We start from the raw sequence: 19,071 nt of genomic DNA, 5'->3' as shown, positions 1-19,071 counted from the left end.
GTAGTAATGGTTGAAATGTGGATCTCTGGACATAATTTGGTTTGTGTAATGGTAAGATTAAGAGAGAAAAGCTTGTAACATTGTGGAAGAGTTTTGCTTCAACTTTATTCTTTTTTTTTATTGCACATTTAGCATGTGAAATAAATCAAAGGTCCATATATCATTCTAGAGTGTTTTTCAAGGCAGTATATGACAGCTTGGTATTGATATCTTATTCCATTACATATCTCAGAATGAATGAAAGCTGCTATGTAATATAATACAAAAGAGTTATTGAGTGTTCCCTGTTGCAGGAGCTCTGGAAGATTGTTGTATGAAATTTTATGTAAATTCTGATTTGGATAACTTTCACTTGTTTGCACATTTATTTCTACTGTGAATTGCATAGCACTTCAAGTTGCAACAGAAACAATAGTAAATGATCTTGGTAGATTGACATTAGTTTGTGAATGGAAATAGTTCCACAGACATTAAGTAGTTTAATACAGAAAGTAAAAAACTTCAGAAGGATTAGCAAGACCACTGGACACAGGCTGTGCAAATAAACTGCACTTGACAGAGCTGTCCTTAGGGATGCTGTTGACAGAATTCTTTGAGTGCCAGATGAGTGGAACAGCAGCCCATGATTTCACTAGAACTTAATTCTGAAGAGCAGAGCCATGAAGAGTAATCTGGAGGATTCTCTTTAAATTACTTGGATTTAAAGATGTTATCAGAAGTTACTCCCTTCACACCTCGTGAAGTCAAGTCACCTGTCCATGAGCTCATGGAATTTAAACTGGTAAAACTGCGTGGAGAGAGAGTATTCTCAGCACTTCAGAAACATTGTCCATTGGCAGTACTATTAATCCTTTGGAAATCAGTTGATGTTCTGACTGTGGTGGTTCCTTTTTAAAATGGTCTGAAGGTTAAAAAACATAACACTTCAATAATCAGAGGCAAATTTACCTTTGGGGGGTTTGTTTTGATGATTCACTCTGAATTTTTGAACTGTTTTGGATTGAAATCTCTCTTTGATAATGTGAAGGAGTAGAAAAGCTATCATTTTCAGAGGATTGATTGCATGAAGTTTAGTTGTCATTCAGTTTGAAGTAAATACTTTATCCTGGGGGAATGAGGGAATCACAGAAGTAGCTGGCAGTAGCTTGCTTACATTACCTGGAAACTGATGGATTTGATCAACAATCTACTGAATGTCAGTAGTATGTATATTATACTCTTTCCCACATTATTATTTCCATAGTTTTTCTGTACCATGTGTTTGAGGTTAAGATGAGTTAGTAATATGTGGTCAGCCATCTATGTCAGCTCCATTACTTGTGCCAGCTTCCCATGTCTGGAGGCAGGGAATCTCTTCTTTTTCTTTCTGCTCCTGAATTTTCATTTGCTGTTTTTTGTGGGACTGCATGGTCCCTTTTTTTCCTGCCAGTGTTTGGAGGCTATAGATCCTTTCTTGTGGAGTGAAAAAGGGGAAGGGAAGAAAAAGAAGAGACAGTCTTTCTTTTGGTTTGGGCAGCATTTGTTGAAAATTGATTTTGTCTCTGATTGGTTTTGTCAACTGGAGAAATTGAATAAATCAGGGTATAATTTAAAACTGGTTTTGTTGCAGATCCAGTGCCTTATGTGCATTAATCTTGTTCTGTGTTCTGCCTGAGTGTGTTACAACTCTATATAAGGATTTATTTGACAACATTATCTTTTTTTAGTTTCTAATGATACTACTGGGAGTGACTAATTTTATAGAAATTGATGCTGACAGAAACCAGGATGGAAGTTTAGGTTGTACCTACTAGCTAAAGTCCCACCTACACTCAATCTGCTTTTTCATCAAATTGAGAATATAATTAATTGTGATTATATGTACTGTAACTTAAACCAGTGCATTCTAAATTTTAAGGTACCTTTAATATTTGTTGTTAGGGCTACCTGATACCTAAATATACTGATATTTTTAAGAATACTGTGTAAAGGGGAAAATGCAGACTTCTTTTTTTTTTACTCTCAGTATTATTTACACAAATGAAAAGTATTTTTGGACAATCAAATGTGTTGGAATGTGTATGTATGTCCTCATGTGTATACTATGCCATCATATATAGACTGCATTTATGACACCCTTGGCTGTCTCATCTGTACTTTCCCTATCAATCTCTCTCCTCTGGGAATTTTTCTGACATTCCAAACCCTTAAATAACTTTGAACAGCTGCCTTCAGGAAAAAAAAAATAATGAAAAAGTTTTCATGTCCACCATCTGCTTTGCGTTTTGTATTGTTAAGCCTTGCTCTCTTTTGCAATAAAGTAAACAGGCCAAACAGTAATATCACAGTATGTGAAATGTCAGAGTTACATATTCTTAATTTTGTCACAATGATTACTTAAGAAACAATTAAAAAAAAAAAAAAAAGAAAAACCCCCAAGTTGCTAAGAAGTTTGAAGTGCTGATTTTGTCTTGCTTTCTCCTTTTCTATGACATGTGATGTCAGAACTCAGAACCAGGTTGATTTCTGAAAGTCTGTGCTTCAAATTCTTATATTTTATTCTGGTGGCCTCTCTTAGGTAATTTTTAGAGAGATTTTTAACGTATGTATAATTTTCTTATTCTTTTGAATTGGACATTTGGATTCAAGATAAGCCTGATAACTGTTCAGTGATTTCCCCAAGTTCTAAGAGAAATTTTGATAAAATGAAGGATTTAGTTTTTTAAATGAAGTCTCTTGCAAAATGTGTTATATGCAGTAAAGCATCCAGATTGTAATATTAAAAAAGAATCTTACTGACAGTGAGTTGATCTCAGCCACATAATCTGTTCAAGGCTTCCTGCCCCTAATTAATCCACTTAAGAGCAGAGTAAGTGTCCTGTAACTACTTCTACTGACTACACATAAAAACTTTGACCTGTCAATAATGGGTTGTTTCCCTATTTAGGAGTGTATAATAGTTGATATGGCAAAGTGAGTCAATGTTTTTGTGCTTTTTTTACTGGAGATCATATTTACGTGGCTCTTCTGTAAACAGCTTCCTGTGGTTTTCTTCCTCTTGTCATTCATTACTACCATTGCTATTCAGGAAATCTTGACCTGTTTTTGTAAGTGTGGAAATTAAAGAGGGGAAGTACCTTGTCCAAGGCTACTAAACAAGCTAAAACTACTAATAGGAAAATCCTAAACCATCTAAACACTAAGAACTGTTGTTCTTACCTCCATCATGTGAGCAAATGCAGGACACATTGTGTAAGTAGGGTTTTGCTGGGGGATTATGGTCACCTTCTTGAGTTGAAGTCGAGATCTAAGACTTGGTGATTTGTTTGTCCGATTGTGTTGTAGAAATGCATGTTTTATGATAGAAAGACTTCTGTTTCCTCTCAAGTTAGAATTTAATTAAGAATATTCATTTAATATGAAAAAGTATATTGGTTATTATTTTGGAAAGAATTCTTTATTAATGCTTGAAAGCAATATATATGTCAATTACTCCCAATGCAAAAAACCCCAAACTAACATTGAAGTCATTCTAGTTCCATTAGTAAATTAATTATTAAAAATTAATTATTTTTCCCTCTTTTAAACCACAGCTAAAGATTGCTTTTTGAGGTAGGCACATAACAGCATGTTACTTGAGAAACAGTTGATACTGAAATTAGTAAGCAGGGTAGATTATTCTTAAGAGCATCTATAATGATGATAGCAGGAGCACAGGTTCACCTCTTTTGCATGGGAAATTAGTAAAAACAGATAAATAACTGGAAAGAAAAGATAACTGGTACTTGAAATCAGTTTCTTGCTCTGGAGTTCATTAAATTGGAAGATAACCTTATATCACAGATTTTTATTTAGGGCCAAATACAAAAATTAAGGGACAATTTCAGGCAGTACTGTTAGATTTCAAATGTGTGTTATGAATATCACCTTGCTGTTTAAAATGCTTTTATTTAATAACAAGTCTCTTTATATTGCCTTATGTAAGAATGATAATATAATTCTTTATCTTTTATTATTTATTGCTCTAAATCTTACTTTAAAGCTCTTTACTTTAAAGCAGGGTGCACCAGTGAGTAGATAGATGCATCAGAATGTTAAAATTATTTTTTGTTTTTGTCTGGTTTAAGTGTTTTGTCCTTAATGAAGTTACTCACTTTATAGAAGGTAGGTTTACCAAGCAGACTTTTCCCTGCATTTGAGCACTTGCTGTAAAGATTGCCTGAAAATAATAAAGATACTACAAGTAATTAAAAAGGGCAGTATTTGATCTCTCTGGAAGAAAAGTCTGGGTTTTTTTCTAACTACCTCGATAGAGATAAGCTGAGATTAGTTTGCTGTATTTGTAGTGTGAGCAGTCATTCTAGTTCAGGGTAACATAGAGCAGGACATGGTGTAAAAAGCAGTTTTGAAAATTGTCTTGGATTTTTGTCTGAAAAATTGAGAATTCACATGGTGAAGGAAACTTGATTTATTTTAGCAAAATAACATAGTGGCCTCTTTCTAAATATGGCAGAGGAAGAGTTTTGCTAATTTTAGCTGACTTAAAATCTATACTGTCATGGGGGCAAGAGGCATTCTGTGTGAGTTTTTACTTTTGCCAAATATAGTATTCTCATTATTGTTATTTGTTTTAGAATAAATTACTTTTCCAAATACTGATGTTTTAAAATACAATGTAGGCCATTAACTCAAGAAGAAATCGCTCATCGGCGTGAACTTGCGAAACGAAGGCACGCAGAGAAACTGGCAGCAAGTCAAGGGAAGGAGCTGCCAGAAGAGCCCCCAAGTGAAAATTCATCTGAAGTAGCTGGGAACACCGGTGATAAAAAAGGTGGATGGTGCCCTGCTACCTATTTTTCCTGGAGGGTGTTTAGTAGTAGTGTCTTGGTGTTGCCAAGGGGCTGTGTACATCCACACTGTGAATCATGCACATGCCACTCCAGAGTTAACTACATGGAACTGAACAAAGAGTGAGGAAGGATTTGTAGAAAAGCTGATAGTTCATAAATGGTATAATAGTGCCATGGATGCGTGTTCCTATAGCCTAAAAATGTGCTGGGTCTTGGTACTTTGAGTCAGTGAAGAGAGATGATGCTTGAAGGAGATGCTCTGCTGAAAGTTAAATAATTTTGAGCCCCAAACAAGCAGCCTAATAATAAATGGTACAAAAGCAGTGTATGAGCCACAGGAGTGGATTATGAGTTACAGTGGTGGAGGTTGGTCTTTTTTCCCAAGTAACAGGGAATGTTAGGAATAGGACAAGAGAAAATGGCCTCAGATTGTGCCAGGGAAGGTTTAGAGGAAAAATTTCTTGACCAAAAGTGGTGTAAAACATTTGAACAGGATGCCCAGGGAAGTGGTTGAGACACCATCCATGGGGATATTTAAAAGATGTGGCACTTTAGGGGCATAGTTTAGTGGTGGACTGGGCAGAGCTGGGTTAAGGGTTGGATTTCATGATCTTAAAGGTCTGTTTTAACCTAAACGATTCTATGATTTGCCAGATGTGATAATATAATATGTAGCTGATTTTTTTCTCTTCAGATGATGAAGCAGAAACTGTTTTTACATTTAATATATTTTTTCTAACTTTGGTTAGGTGAAGAGCAACAGCTCACTGGTCAAGGAGACGGCATGACCTCGAAGGCAGTGAAAGAGGAAACAGAAAACAAGGAATCTTTCATTGCATTTGCCAGAGTGTTCAGTGGTGTGGCGAAAAGAGGGCAAAAAATCTTTGTTTTAGGACCAAAATATGATCCTGCTGAATCCTTGCATAAGGTAAGAGATGACAGTGAACTGTTACAATAGCTTGGGATTCTTCTGAAGCATTGATGGCTGAACTTCTTACATGTTGCTCACTCAAAAAATAAAAAAAAAAAGTTCAAGTAAAAAGTTCCAAAAAGTATGGAAGTAATTTAGGTAATTGTGCTAATAACTGATAGTGAGTGTAAGCTCATTATAAACCTTAACATTTCCGAAATACTTTTTAGTAGTGTTGTATTAGCTTACCATAAATCCAGTATGTATATATTTTGATTTAAAAAAAAAAAGAAGTGAAGGATAAAGCAATGCTTTTAGGGAATAGAAGATGCATAATAGTATTGAAAAAAATAGTGTTAAATGTTTTGAGATTGTGATCGAAGAAGTTCATTGCTTTTGAATTTAATTCAAAACATTTGTTTTATCAGAGATAATGAAAACTGGGATGGGGTAGTACACGCCTAAAATTCACCAAAGAAAGCATTATTTTTTTAATCTTCATTGTGACATTTGCTCATTTACCACGAACTGGATTTTTGGAGGTATATGTTGATTTTTAATATTAAACTTTTGAAATGAAAATTCTTTAGAGTGTGCTTTTTTAGCTTTGGAATGCAAGGTGATTTTGTGGAAGAAGCTTTTGTAAGTAGTAAGTGACAAATATCTGATCTCTGGTTGTTCTACTCTGTGTAGCTGTCAGCCCAGTGTTCTCCTACCAGTGATCTGCCAGTAGTACCTCATATGACTTGCTGTACACTGGAGAATCTCTACTTACTTATGGGAAGAGAACTTGAAGACCTTGAAGAAGTACCAGCAGGAAATGTTCTGGGTAAGATGTGACTTGTATTTAATTTCCTAGAGCTTGAATCCTTGTATCAGCCAATATACACTGAAATTGGTTAAATGTGATTAATAAATAAGAAAACCTGTATCTTATGAATATTTTTAGGGATGTCATGCGTGCAGAAAAAGGAAGGCACTTTAATTAAATGGGGATTTCTGTGAACTTTGAATAGGAGAAAATTAGGGATTACGTTAGTGTGTTATCTTCAGATTGGATTGTTGCCAGGTAAGCATTGCTGCCAGGAATTGCCGAAGGCAGTAGTAAGTTCTCATATTTTCTAAATCTCAAGGATTATTTCTGTTTTCCTAATAGTGGAAATTCTGTAATGTGACTTTTCGAATGATGTGGCTGATTGTGAGTTTTCTTTATGGGTCTACTTGAACTATGGTGCTAAAAATTTCTTCCTTAACGACTGTGGCAAATTTTTCACTTTCTCCGTGAACAAGGTTCCAGTGATGTCATCATAATGACTGAGTTATGCTCTTTTGTGCCAGATTCTGAGCTTCTTTGCTGTAGAGTATGAATAGCATTCTTTGCTGGTTTTGTCCTTCATTTATCTTTTTTAATATCAAAACTACTGTTTAGAATTTAGGAAGTGCAAACTCTAAAATTTTTTTTTTTCATTGTATGAATGAAAATTTTTTAACTACAGCAAAATATACGATTATTTTCATGTCTGTTGTATGATTTTTAGAAATTTATGGCAAACATATAGTAAATGAAAAATAGGTCTACTCTGTCAGGATTGGATTTTGTTAGTTTAGGCTCACCTGTATCATGGGCTCAGCATTCAGAACATAAGCAACTGGGGAATTAGTTTTATTTGGAAGCTTGGTATTTTAAAATTTTGAATGACACCTTACTGTTGTCTGATTGTAGTTGACCATTTGCAGTATCAAAATGTATTAAGTACATTGTCTCTTTACTTCAAGAAATTATTAAGAAAAGTATCCCACCTCAAAACACTCTGCAGTACAAGTGAAAGGATATGGTTGTCGTGTTTACCAAACAATAAATACTCCTGGAGCTGCCTCCTGCAGAGAAAAATATATTGTGAGAATTTTATTATGTCTTTAGTGTGAAGAGTTGGATCAGATTTCTGTTTTGTACCCATCTGATTCTGCCAAAAAGTTGTGAATAGTCTTTAGTGCTGAAGGTTGCTCTTCAGTGGGATCTAACTTTTCCATTAAAATAATTACTTGAGTGATAGGAGTCATATTTAGAAGAATTCATTAGAATTTTAAGATCAGAATTCAGTCAGAGCTCTTAGCCAGACTGTGTTTGGTATTTCATCTTTTTTCATCAGATCACTGTAAAGTGATCACACAAAACAGGTCTTCATTTTTACCTGAAACATGCAAGTTCAAGTATATATGTTGGATTTTTTTAAGTCTGATTGCTAAGGGTTTTTTTTAAAACTAAAAATCCTAAATACCTTTCCTTTGTTTCTCCCATTTCCCTGTAAAGCTGCATTGTTAATTTACATAAATTGAATAAACGCTTTTACTGATTTGATGATGATTTATCACACTCAGGAGAAAATGCAAGACATTTATATGAATATGTAACAATGGTGATGCAAGACTTTTATTAGTCCAGTTAGTAACAATGATTTCTGTTTCAAAGGCCATTTATCTTCCAGCTTTAAAGCATACAGCAGTGATTTCTCTCCAACCATATAAGGAAATTGCTTGTGGATTATCTAGAAAATTAAGGAAACTTTGCTGAAAGCTCTGTGGTTTTACTCGGTATAATTAAATTATTGCCATAAGGAATACACAGTTAGTCATGACTACCTATTTCTGCTTTAAGACTTGTGGTATAAAGTTTCTTTCAGGTTTTTTTTTTCTTCAGGGTTTGGGGGTTTTTTGCTATTATTTTTAGGTTGTTTCTTACAAGGAGGAATCTGCTTGGTCCTAGTGAGCAGCCTTTTTATCCTTTATACTGGCTTATGCAAAGGTTTAATGATCAAACACATGGTTGTTTTACTGAAGATGGAAAGATTTCATTCCCTGTTCCTTCTGTTCAATTAGTATTTCCTTAAAACACTACTCTCCTTGTAATTGATAAAAATATGAGATTGCAAAATATTTTAAGAGGTAAAGGTAATAAAACAAACTGTGTTTGAACTGCAAAGCTGTGACACAAACAGAATTCAAAAATACCCAGCTGAAAAGTGCCACTGTGTTCTTGTCTAACATGTAACCATTCTGGAAAGCTTTGGGAACTTATTTTCTGGTATTACTCTGAGTTCCTGGAAGTAAGGAGAGACAAATTGCTTTGCATTAGTTAATTTGTATTGCAAGTTTGCAGCACAACTGTTTTGTCAAAAGTATTTGTCAAGAAGCTTTAAGCAGTGTGTCATTTTCAAGTAGTATGGCAAATACAAAATAGTGCCTCCTTCCACACAGCTGTTTGTACTTCAGAATTTTTCTTTACAATCTTTTGACTACTGTGCATTTTTTGTAAGCCTTGAGTAGGAGGTGAAATATTATTTAAAGCAAATGGAAAAGTTCTTGGGGACCAAAGATAATGTAATAAAACTTCTTTTAAAAGTTATTTGTCAGAATATTCTTTGAAAAGAGTAAAATTCTTGTGTCAGACAAAACCCACTTGGTTTGTAGAATTTGTAATTTAGAAGGACTATTGATTTTTCTGAGAACTAAGAAGGACTATGTGAACGAAGTGCTGTCTGAGGAGAAAGTACTCTCTCATTTTTCACCTTTTTTTTTCCCCTGCACTTCTGTCCGAGGTCCTGTGCCAGCAGACAGGATATTATACTTATTAACTGGCACTGTTATGGTCATTTTGTAGTCTTTTGAGTGAGCAGAGACCTTGCAGGAGGCGAATCTAGTTAGTGAAGCAGCAGATACCGTTGTATGAGATTAGGTATGTGCCCTCAGATTCCAAATGCCACATATTGAGTTGAAACTGCTGAATGAAAACATGATAGTCACTGGAATAGGCCATGGATGTATCTTGAGGTTTAATTTGGAAAAATGTTGAAGTGCTGATCCAAAACTAAATCATGTGTCTCGCACTGTTTCAGGACCAGCTTATGTTTCCTCTGTCGTGTCCAAGGCCTTTCCAAGGTGTGCAGCTGCTGAATTTGAACCTCCCTGTGGCCATGAGCTCTGAGAGCTCTGGGAGTGAGAGCCTGGTCTTGCAAATGGTCCTCCTGCTTGTCCTGGTTGCAGTGCTGGCTGCCTTTGTGTCACTCTGTCCTAAGGGCCCTGTCAGCTTCTGTAATGCCTTCACTTGGGCTGAGGCCTTATTGCCTTAACAGAAACAGCAAATTCTAACTAGGTATACCAAAATCATGCTTACATTCCAAATGCAGAAGTGCTCTGTACTTGCAGACATTTAATGTGACAAGTAGGTATGCCATCTAAATCCCTATCTCAAAGTCAGTTGATTTTTGGTACCAAGACATCCAGGGCATAGTTTGTGCTCCCCTTTTGAAAACTGCCTGAATACTCATTGGAAAGAAGGTCCTTTATGCTAGACCTTGGACACAAGTCTGTGTGCTGTTTTGACAATATTGTCCTTCTGTGACTTTAAGGAGAGAAAAGGTACTTAAATATTAAATTCCAAAAAACTGCTTGACTGATATATTGTTGCATGTTCTTTGTGACACTGTAATTAACAGACCTGTGTTTGCATAATCAAGTCTATGCAAATAGAAAGCTACTGAAACTCTCATTAAAGGCTTGTTCTTCTTTCCTATGGCAAAAATATAGTAGAGAAAGGAGCTTTGTATAGACGATCATCTGGCTATCCAGACATGTTTAGCTTCTTTAGTTTACTGAGTATTAGAGAAGCTTGGGTTCTTGCTGGGACACTCCCCTTGTGCTACAGGGAATGTCTGTGGCACTGGAGCTGCCGTGCAGGCATCTTCTCCAGAGGTGTATTTGACAGGTGAACCCTGGCTGTAGCATAAAATCCATTGGTCTCCAGTTTAATTATCATAGCTCCTCTTACTAATGCTTAGTTTCTCTTATAAAGGAAAACAATAAATGGTCCAGTCACAACATGTTAATTTATTTAATTTGGATGACTTGTGTAAGTTCTTCTGTTTGCCAAGCAGTGTTAAGCATTATTTAACAAGCAGTGGAGACTGATAATGTAGCTACACAAACAGAAAAATTAACACTAACATTTATATTTAATATTTAATATTTTTTTGTTAGTGAAAGTTGTGGGAAAGCAGCATTTACTATGTCTTTTGATGAATAAAAAAAATGTTATTTCTTTAACTGAAGGGAAAACAATAACTTCAATTGAAACAGTTTTGAAAGTTCCACCAAGGAGATTATTACATTCAAGTTTTAAATTATTTCCATTGTGTTTCTATGTTCAGATTTTTTAGGTTAAATTAAGACTATCTCTCACACAGAGACAGTTTTGAAGTGATAGTAGGTCTGTGTTATGGGGAATTCAAGAGAAAGTGGGGATGGTTGATTTGCTTATTCCCATGCAAGAATCTCTCTCCATTTGTGTGTATATATAAATACATTTGTTTGTTTACTTGAACCAGTCAAAGAAAAATACAATTACAGGAAAAGCATCACTTTGTAACAATTGTGAAATTTTTGTGGTTAAAGACTATAAAAAGAACTAAGTGGGTGATCCCCAAAGTAACAAAGGAAAAATCATAAGACAATATGTGAGGAAAATGTAATCTGGGCTCATAAGTAAAGACTGAACAAGTGCATGCTCTCCAGATGCACAGAATATCTTCCTTTCTTTTCTCTGTCCCTTTTTGTTGTTTTATTTGGTGCTGTCCTATAATCGAAGGCAAAATGTCTTTTTTGTTCTATGCAATGAAGGGGGGTTTGAGTAATGAAAACAGTTGTTAAAGGTAGTGTAAAAACGTATTTTAAAAAGGGGAAGAAAAGGTAGTAGTTTTTTGGTGATAATATGCACAGATGAAAGGCTTAGGATTCCCATACTGGGTACTGTTTCTTATTTCTAAGCAATTTAAGCAAATACTGATGTAAAAACCAAGGCATGTGTTTTTGAAAATACTGGTTTAGGTACTTGTATAAGTGAATAGTGTTGTGGGATGTTTTTTTAAGTTGCTTGAGTCATGTTTTTCCTTTGAAGAAACTGAAGGATCATTCAGTGGTACGTTTTTGTTAATTGGAATAAAATTTATCTCAAGGCATGTTGTGCACACACTCATGCATGTGCACACCCATGAGTTCAGAATGACATGCATCTTAAAATTATTATTTTGTTTACTGCTTTTTATTCACAAGTACCATAACAATAGACTTATGTTTGCTAGTGTACAAACCTAGATTTTTCTTACGGCTTCCTATTTGACTATTTAAGTGCTTTTTTGTGTTTTGTGAAATATTGTTAAAAACAAAGCTTTTTCCTTACCGCTAGATTTGTAGTGCTTTAGTGTAATGCTTATAGGAGGCTAGATGATTTCCTAAATGTTTTCAAATGCAGTTAGCTATGTGAGTATCAAGTGTTCTAGCAAATTAAGAGCATTTGGGTTTTTTTAACTTACCAAATTACATTCTTAAAAGCAGGAATCCAGAAGTCACTCCTGTTGCCAGCTCACTGTCTGACTTCCTACACGACAGACTGTTGTGTACCTTTGTTTTTCCATTTCTAAGATGCTTGTTTTCAGGTGTTCTTTCAGTTATTTATAACAACTTGTTATAAACAAGTACATATGCAACCCTATATGCAACTTATAGGTTCTTGACATGGGAGTAATACAACACAGGAGATGTGGGTGATTATGGATTCATACTTCTGAATTTTTTGGTACCTCTCTGAAGACAGATTGCCATAGAGCTGCATGAAGAGCTGGTGTGAAGGAGTATAGCTAACCTCATTACAAGGTGTCTGACAAGCATTTTATTCCTTCAGGAATTCATCGAGCAATTTAGGAGCTTTTAATAAGCAGCCTCTGTTAAGAACAAAGAGCAGCTGTGAGCAGCGATGCCATTTTAAAGGCCCAGAATGGCTTTCTAGGCCTGGTGCCAACCAGCGAGCATTACCACCTTCTGTGAGAGCACCAGGGGCAGGCCTGCTGCTCACCAGCCTTGTATTCCTGTGCAAACATTTGGTGGGCTAATTTCACTCTCTGAATCACTAATGTGATTATTTAAAAAAAAAAAAAAAAAAAAAAATAAAATAGCCAGCTTGAAGTGATTCCAGCTGCATGGCCTGTCTCCTCCCGTGCTATGGCGGGTGAACGCAGGAGGGCAGTCTTCCCCCAGGATGTTACTGAAATGGGCTGAAAATAGTGAATGAAACAAAGAAAACTCAGACCTTTGTCTTCACTTTTGGAATACTTACAATTTTTATCTCCAACTGCCATCTTATAACACCAGTAAAATAGCCATGCCTTTTTAACTAGTTTTTAGTAATCCAGCGCTGTTGAGGAAGAGGTGTATAATTGAATGGATTTTGTTGTTGAATGACATTTTCTCTCTGTGGGCTGTTGCATTTACCTGACATCTCTATTAATTTCCTGCCCAATTAATGTTTTATAGTTAAATTGTTGAAAAAATTAAATATGTTCAAGTTGTTTCTTTAAGCAAAAGACATAATAGTTAATTTGTTGTTTGGCCTCTTTCAGTGCTGAAAACTGAAACCATTTTCTTTAACTCTGTATTTACCATAGTGGATTTAGTCCCTTTGCAGTTCCTGCTCTTTGCTGTGTGTGCTTCTAAGGAGCAGGCTGAGTAATTTGTGTTGCTTAGTGGCCAACATAATGTAACATGCTGCACAGTTAATGAAATAGTATCGACTGAAATTAGAAGCATGTTTTGATGATCATCTGATGTGTTTCCTTTGCCCTGTTTGCCTTACTCATTTCATGTGGTTTATTTCAGGGCATTTGACTCGACAAACTTTATTGCAAAAGAAATAAGTGATTCACGACCTTGTTTTCAAATCAGTATTGACATATCACTGGAGAGAAAAAAATATGTCCTGTCTTAGGTCAGAGTTACGACACTGATGTGTCTTTATTAACTCAGCTAATTTTTGGGGGGAAGGATACTTTGAATGTTTACTAGTTTCCTTATAAAGCCTTTTTTGTTTGGAGTCTTTTTGTTGTTTTTTTTTTAATTGGAGAATTTAAATTGCATTTTGAGTAGCTTGGGTTTTTTTCTGTTTTTCTGACTGTAGCTTATTAAGACTATAAAAGGAAATCAGAAGTGTAGTAATTCTTTCTGAAGAAAACCACTTCTAAATTCTGTAGTGCTTCTGGAATGTTCTCTGCTTTAATTTTCAGGAGTTGATTACAAGGCCTAAAAATGTGTTTAGTTTTGCCACTGGAATACAAGGGGTTTTTTTAATCATATTTGAAAAACTGAACTATATAAGACTGTTAAAGCCTAAGTCTTAATACATTCGTTTACCCATAAATGTAAGTTTGCTCTTGACCTCTGTTGGATTATAATGTCAAAAAACTCAAATGATTAAGTTTTTGAGGAAAGGAGAGAGTGCAATGAAACATTCTGTGTCAGTTTTAAAGTAACTTTTAGTTATTATAATCTGTAAAAACTGAGCTTTCGTGTAAATGGAAATTAGATTTCTAAATAATCTTGCAAATGTGAGGCAAGCACTCCTGATTCCATGGGGTTTGTATGCAGACAGCTACTTGCTGATGCCTGAGGTTTTCCAAATAGTACCAGAAGGAAAACTGCCCAGACTTGTTGGTGTTCATTGCTGCTACTTATGTGCCTGTGGGCAGCAGTGGGACTAACAAGAATCAAGACAATTTCATACCATTGCTGCTTGAAGGAACTCACAGCACAGCAGCAGGCACGTGCTCTGCAGCTACTTAATATAAACCACCTAGAAATAGACTGGGAAGAGGGTCTGAGGTGCAGGCAGTCATCTCTGTTTATTACCCCAGTGTTTACTTTAGAGAGAAGTGGTTCTTGGCCTTCAGACTTCAAATTTATTTGATGCCTATTATTACACTACTACTCATTGATCAGAATTCAGGGCCAGTGTTTGAGGAGACCTTTTCTTGTGGCAGAGTGGAGAATTGACTTCTGTAGTCATTGCCCCTGGGCAGGTGTTACTCAGCCTTTCAACAGATAACTGTTTGTGGGTTTAGTTTGGGGATACTACCTGGCTTATCTCCAGAATCTCCAAATCTTCTATGAGAGTGGTTGGTTGGGTGTAATTTTACAAGTCTCTTTAAAATGAAAAGATGGGGATTTTCCCCAGTATTTCACACTTACTGTCTTTAGCAAGCATCAATGTATTATTTTTAGTCTCTCCCTCTATGAAGTGACTGTGCATATATAAATGAAGGGAGAACAGTTATACAGAAATAGTAATATTTATTACTTGGCTAATGAACTTCTTATTTTTTTCAATACTCTATGAGTTAAAGTAGTAATATCATTGATGTAAAATGATAAGAGAATCTTAAGGTGAAGTTTTGAGATGATTGGCTGAGCTCACATCTGTAATGTTGCATTTGGGATTTTGTACAGCATACTGAGATACATCTCTGATAATTTGAGGAAATTACCTCATGTTTTCATTTGAAGAGCCTGAATGCTATATCCTTCTTTAGTCTGCTTACAAAAATTACATGGAGCATTCTTTTGTCTTTGGTGTGTTGTATTTTTTTAAGACCAGTATCCTCTTTAAAACTAGAATGTGAGCATTGTTTAGTAGGTGTCTGTAGTATAGCCATGTGCCCACTCCTTTCTCATGATGTGGGTCTAAGGGAAACCTCTAACTTGTCTTGTTTGGTGGAAAATCTGTAAACAGACTTAGATATCCATTACTAAATGAGAATCTATAATAAATTAACCAAAGTGACTTCCGTTTTGTACTCAAAGTTATTAGAATTCCATTTCTAAGAAAAACCTACCTGTTAGTGCAGCTGTGAAATGCTGTGTGGAGAAGTGGGAAACATCAATCCAGGGATGAACTTGATGCACCAGGGCACTGGAGTAAATGTCTGAGAGATTCAGCAAACAGGCTTCATTTGAGGAATTAGTGTTTCAGGTTCAGTTTTCAACAGAGGTGTAGATTATTTGATGTGACAAGGATCTGTATTTAGATTATATAATTAAACCTTTTATCACTCTGTACAAAATGACATTAGGCTTATTTTCTTGCTTCTGAATTGAACATGCTAGAGAATTCCCTTTGCAGAAGTATTTGTTGTAAAATTCAAACTTTCAGAAACCTGTTTTAAAGGAACATTTCCTTTGTTTAATGTGACCTTGGGTTTTCTAAAATTCAAACTGAGAACATGCAGTGTCATTTCAGAAATGGGTGCAAAATAATTGCTTTAAGCACAAATGACTTTGTAAATATATGCCTTACTACATGTAAATTCATGTATAACAATTCAGACATAAAAAAGACATCATAAATCAGATCTGTTTAGGAATGTGTGCAATTACCAATACAGAAGGAAATTCTAGTCTAAAAGGATTTGGAGTTTTGCAATGTTATTTATGGACAATACATCTCTCTTGCTACTGTGATGGTGTACATGAATCAACTAGTGACATCTATGAAAAGATGTCTGTACTTATAATCAGCTGGCTATTCCTTTAGCTGCTTTTGTCAGATAAAGTTCAATTGCTATCAGATGAATTAAGTTGCAGCTCCATTGCAAAGGTTGTCAATTCACATACTTAAAGGTATTTGTGAAATGTTGATATTTTTTAGAGAATCAAGTCACTATATATTTTGGGGCAGGTACCTAAATAAAAATGTAACTTGAATATATCTCATAGGCTAGACTTTTACTCAAGTGTGGAATTGCAAAGACACTAAAGGGTGTAAAAAATTACATTAGGTCATGAAATTATCCATTTGGATAATGATTGCTTTGTGTATCATAGAGACATATTTTTCTTGTGTGTGCAGCACCATTCCTAAGGTAGCTTCACTTGCCAGGCCTCGTAGAGAGTGCTGCTTCTTTATCCTTCTGCAGTCTCAAACAGGACAGTGTTCTTTTCCCAACACAGCCTTCAATAACACAAATAATTGTATTCATGGTACAAAATATTTTCGGTTCTGATGTTTATCAGCGCTGAAATACACCACGTGTAACTTGGGGTGGGAGAAGAAACTTGGATCTAGAAATTAGTTTAGTTGTCTCAAAATGTCATCCTCTCCATGCCCTGACAGAGGCAATGAATGAGTGAGGGATAAACATGGTTTTTCTAGGCAGTGTAGGCTTTGTTAGTTAAATCTAGTTTGTCACTACTTTTGCATAGTTCTCAGCTTCTGAGAATTTTCTTTTAAATCTTTCCTTTTTCAGCTTTAGTACACCAGGAAGTTGTTCTCTGTATATGTGGGTTTTAGCAGTAAAAATGTTATAATTCTCTTTATTTTATAATCTTCTCTGTTTCTGTATAATCTCTTTTCTATAGTTCTGCAAAATTGAAACCCCTTTACATGGCTTTGATTGAATAAGGCTTTATACTTTAAACAAATATCCTGAGAACAAAGCAGTTCTAAAGAACAAATTTAGTGGTTTTCTTTGTTTTTCACTGAGTTTCAGTTTCTCATGATATATGCACAACTCTCTGATAAGGGTTATATTTTAAGTTCAATATCAAATTATCTCAATATTCAGAGCATCTGAATTATGATGATGATTCCTTGATAAATTAGGGTAGTCAGAGAATTGTCATGTAATTTTCCGTATGTTTCTTTACAAGAACTGGCTATAGGAACCAGTTTTATCCTTTAAACTGTTTTCTTATTCCCATTTTATGTGAAGCCAGAGGGCACTGTTTTTCATACAATACAGAAATGTGTAGCTATTTTCAACTTTGGGTGAAGGTCTCACATGGATTCACAGCACCGTCAGTGTAGTGAAAACTATGGTTTTTAATGTGCATTTCTTCATGCAGAAAATCTACAAATGTTTTGACTCTAAATTAAATTAATCTCACGGAGTAGTCTGAAAGCCAAAAATCTGCAATCAGCATGGTTCCTAGTTATTAGCTCAGCTTGGAAATTTGCAGGTTTCAGAGGCAGCGTAGTGTTAAGTAAAGCCACTGCCATGAAAACATCTTGTTTAGCTTCTTTTTTTTTCTTTGACACTTTGTCCTGAGAAAAGCTACTGTTTTATTTGAAAAAGAGCTCCTCTTGGAATGTTTCTTTAACTTTCATGGCTACACTAATTGCCTTCTGCCCAGAATAATAGCCAGACTGTAGAAATTAGGCTGGACCTCCCTCAGCTGTCTTTGGAGTGTTAACAGGGCTCTGAAATCGACCCTTTGTCCCCTAAGCTCCCCAACCCAAATCTTAGTGTTAACCTCTTGTTTTCTCTTTGTATTCCACCTTCCTCTCTGTCTTTCCATCAGGTATTCTACCTCTGCTTTTTATTTTGATTACATTAGTTATCTCATGTCAATAGACTATACCAGAATATTTCAGTTAACTAGAAACCAAACAAACGCAAAAGCTCTTCTTGTAACTGTCGCTGTTTATACAATATAAACCACCAGTCTGTGAGGGCAATTTATTTGAATGTGTTCTAAATTCCTGCTGGAGCACTTCCTAATCTTAGCCAGGCCTCCAGTAAGGGGGAGAGGAGCAGGATACATGTTTTCACACCTGCATGTGAAGAAATGTTTGTCTTTTTGTATAGTAGACCTAGTGCCTGTAATGTACAGATCCTTGCAGTAAATACCGGTGTGGCTGTGAAATGTCTCTACATTTGAACCAGCCACAAAAGCCTTTATTTATTACTTTTGATGTTTCTGCTGTGCTTCCATTGTGTGTTGTTATCAAAATTTCTTCAAGGAGTTCTGAAAAAGCAGGGAGGGGGTTGCAGTGAGGGCATGGGAGTCTGAGTGAGGAAGACCAGTTTGGAATCAATTCCCCCTGAAGGAATACAACGAACAGGGTCACAGAGAATCACAATCCTCTGTAACAAACGGAGAGGTTACAAAGTCAAGAGACTGTGAATAAAGGCTATGTTTTAGTGACTTATTTTCTAAATATTTTCCCGAAATTTTGATGTTGTTTCATGTTTCACATTAAATTGCCAAAGTGTTGTGAGGGTTGTTTGGCCTGTATCAGGCTGTGAGTCATGAAGCTGGCTTTGTCTGGGTTGTGAACTGTAGGGGGGAGTTAAGGCAGAGCTATATTTAGGAGTATCAACTGATGTCAAACTGTGGAGCACTGCTAAACAACAGTGTTAAAGGGGCAGCACTGCATAGTTTAGGCTCAAAGTTTAGATTGTTTGTAGTGGTTTTCCATTTAGTAAATAATTGGAAAAGTTTATATTTACTGGAAATATTTTGTAGAGTTTGCAAGCCAAGCAGTGTGTGTCTCAACTCCGTTTGTACTTATCTGGTAATAAAACTATTGTAATTTAACTGTCAAAACAGTATGACTGGAAAATAGCAAACCTAGATAAAACTTCTACTTTCACTTCACGTTTAAGAATACAAATTGTTAAGAATGTTATTTATAAAGAAGTGTTTAATTCCAGTCATAGGTATCTAAGGGGA

At 35.5% G+C, this 19,071-nt stretch overlaps 1 protein-coding gene across 2 annotated transcripts in view; it reads left to right on the top strand.

The window, feature by feature from the left end:
* Positions 1-19,071, top strand: part of EFL1 (elongation factor like GTPase 1) — a 70,310-nt gene that overhangs the window by 15,031 nt on the left and 36,208 nt on the right. For both annotated transcript variants that reach the window (XM_027644158.1, XM_027644159.1), the window contains exons 13-15: positions 4,659-4,810; positions 5,579-5,757; positions 6,433-6,568. In XM_027644158.1, coding sequence (XP_027499959.1) covers positions 4,659-4,810; positions 5,579-5,757; positions 6,433-6,568 — 467 coding nt within the window. The remainder of the gene's footprint in view (positions 1-4,658; positions 4,811-5,578; positions 5,758-6,432; positions 6,569-19,071) is intronic.

The sequence above is a fragment of the Corapipo altera genome, unplaced genomic scaffold, assembly GCF_003945725.1.
Source record: "Corapipo altera isolate COAL_440 unplaced genomic scaffold, ASM394572v1 50, whole genome shotgun sequence".
Lineage (NCBI taxonomy): Eukaryota > Metazoa > Chordata > Aves > Passeriformes > Pipridae > Corapipo > Corapipo altera.
The sequence above is the reverse complement of the archived record's forward strand: the minus strand, read 5'-3'. Positions and strand labels throughout refer to the sequence as shown.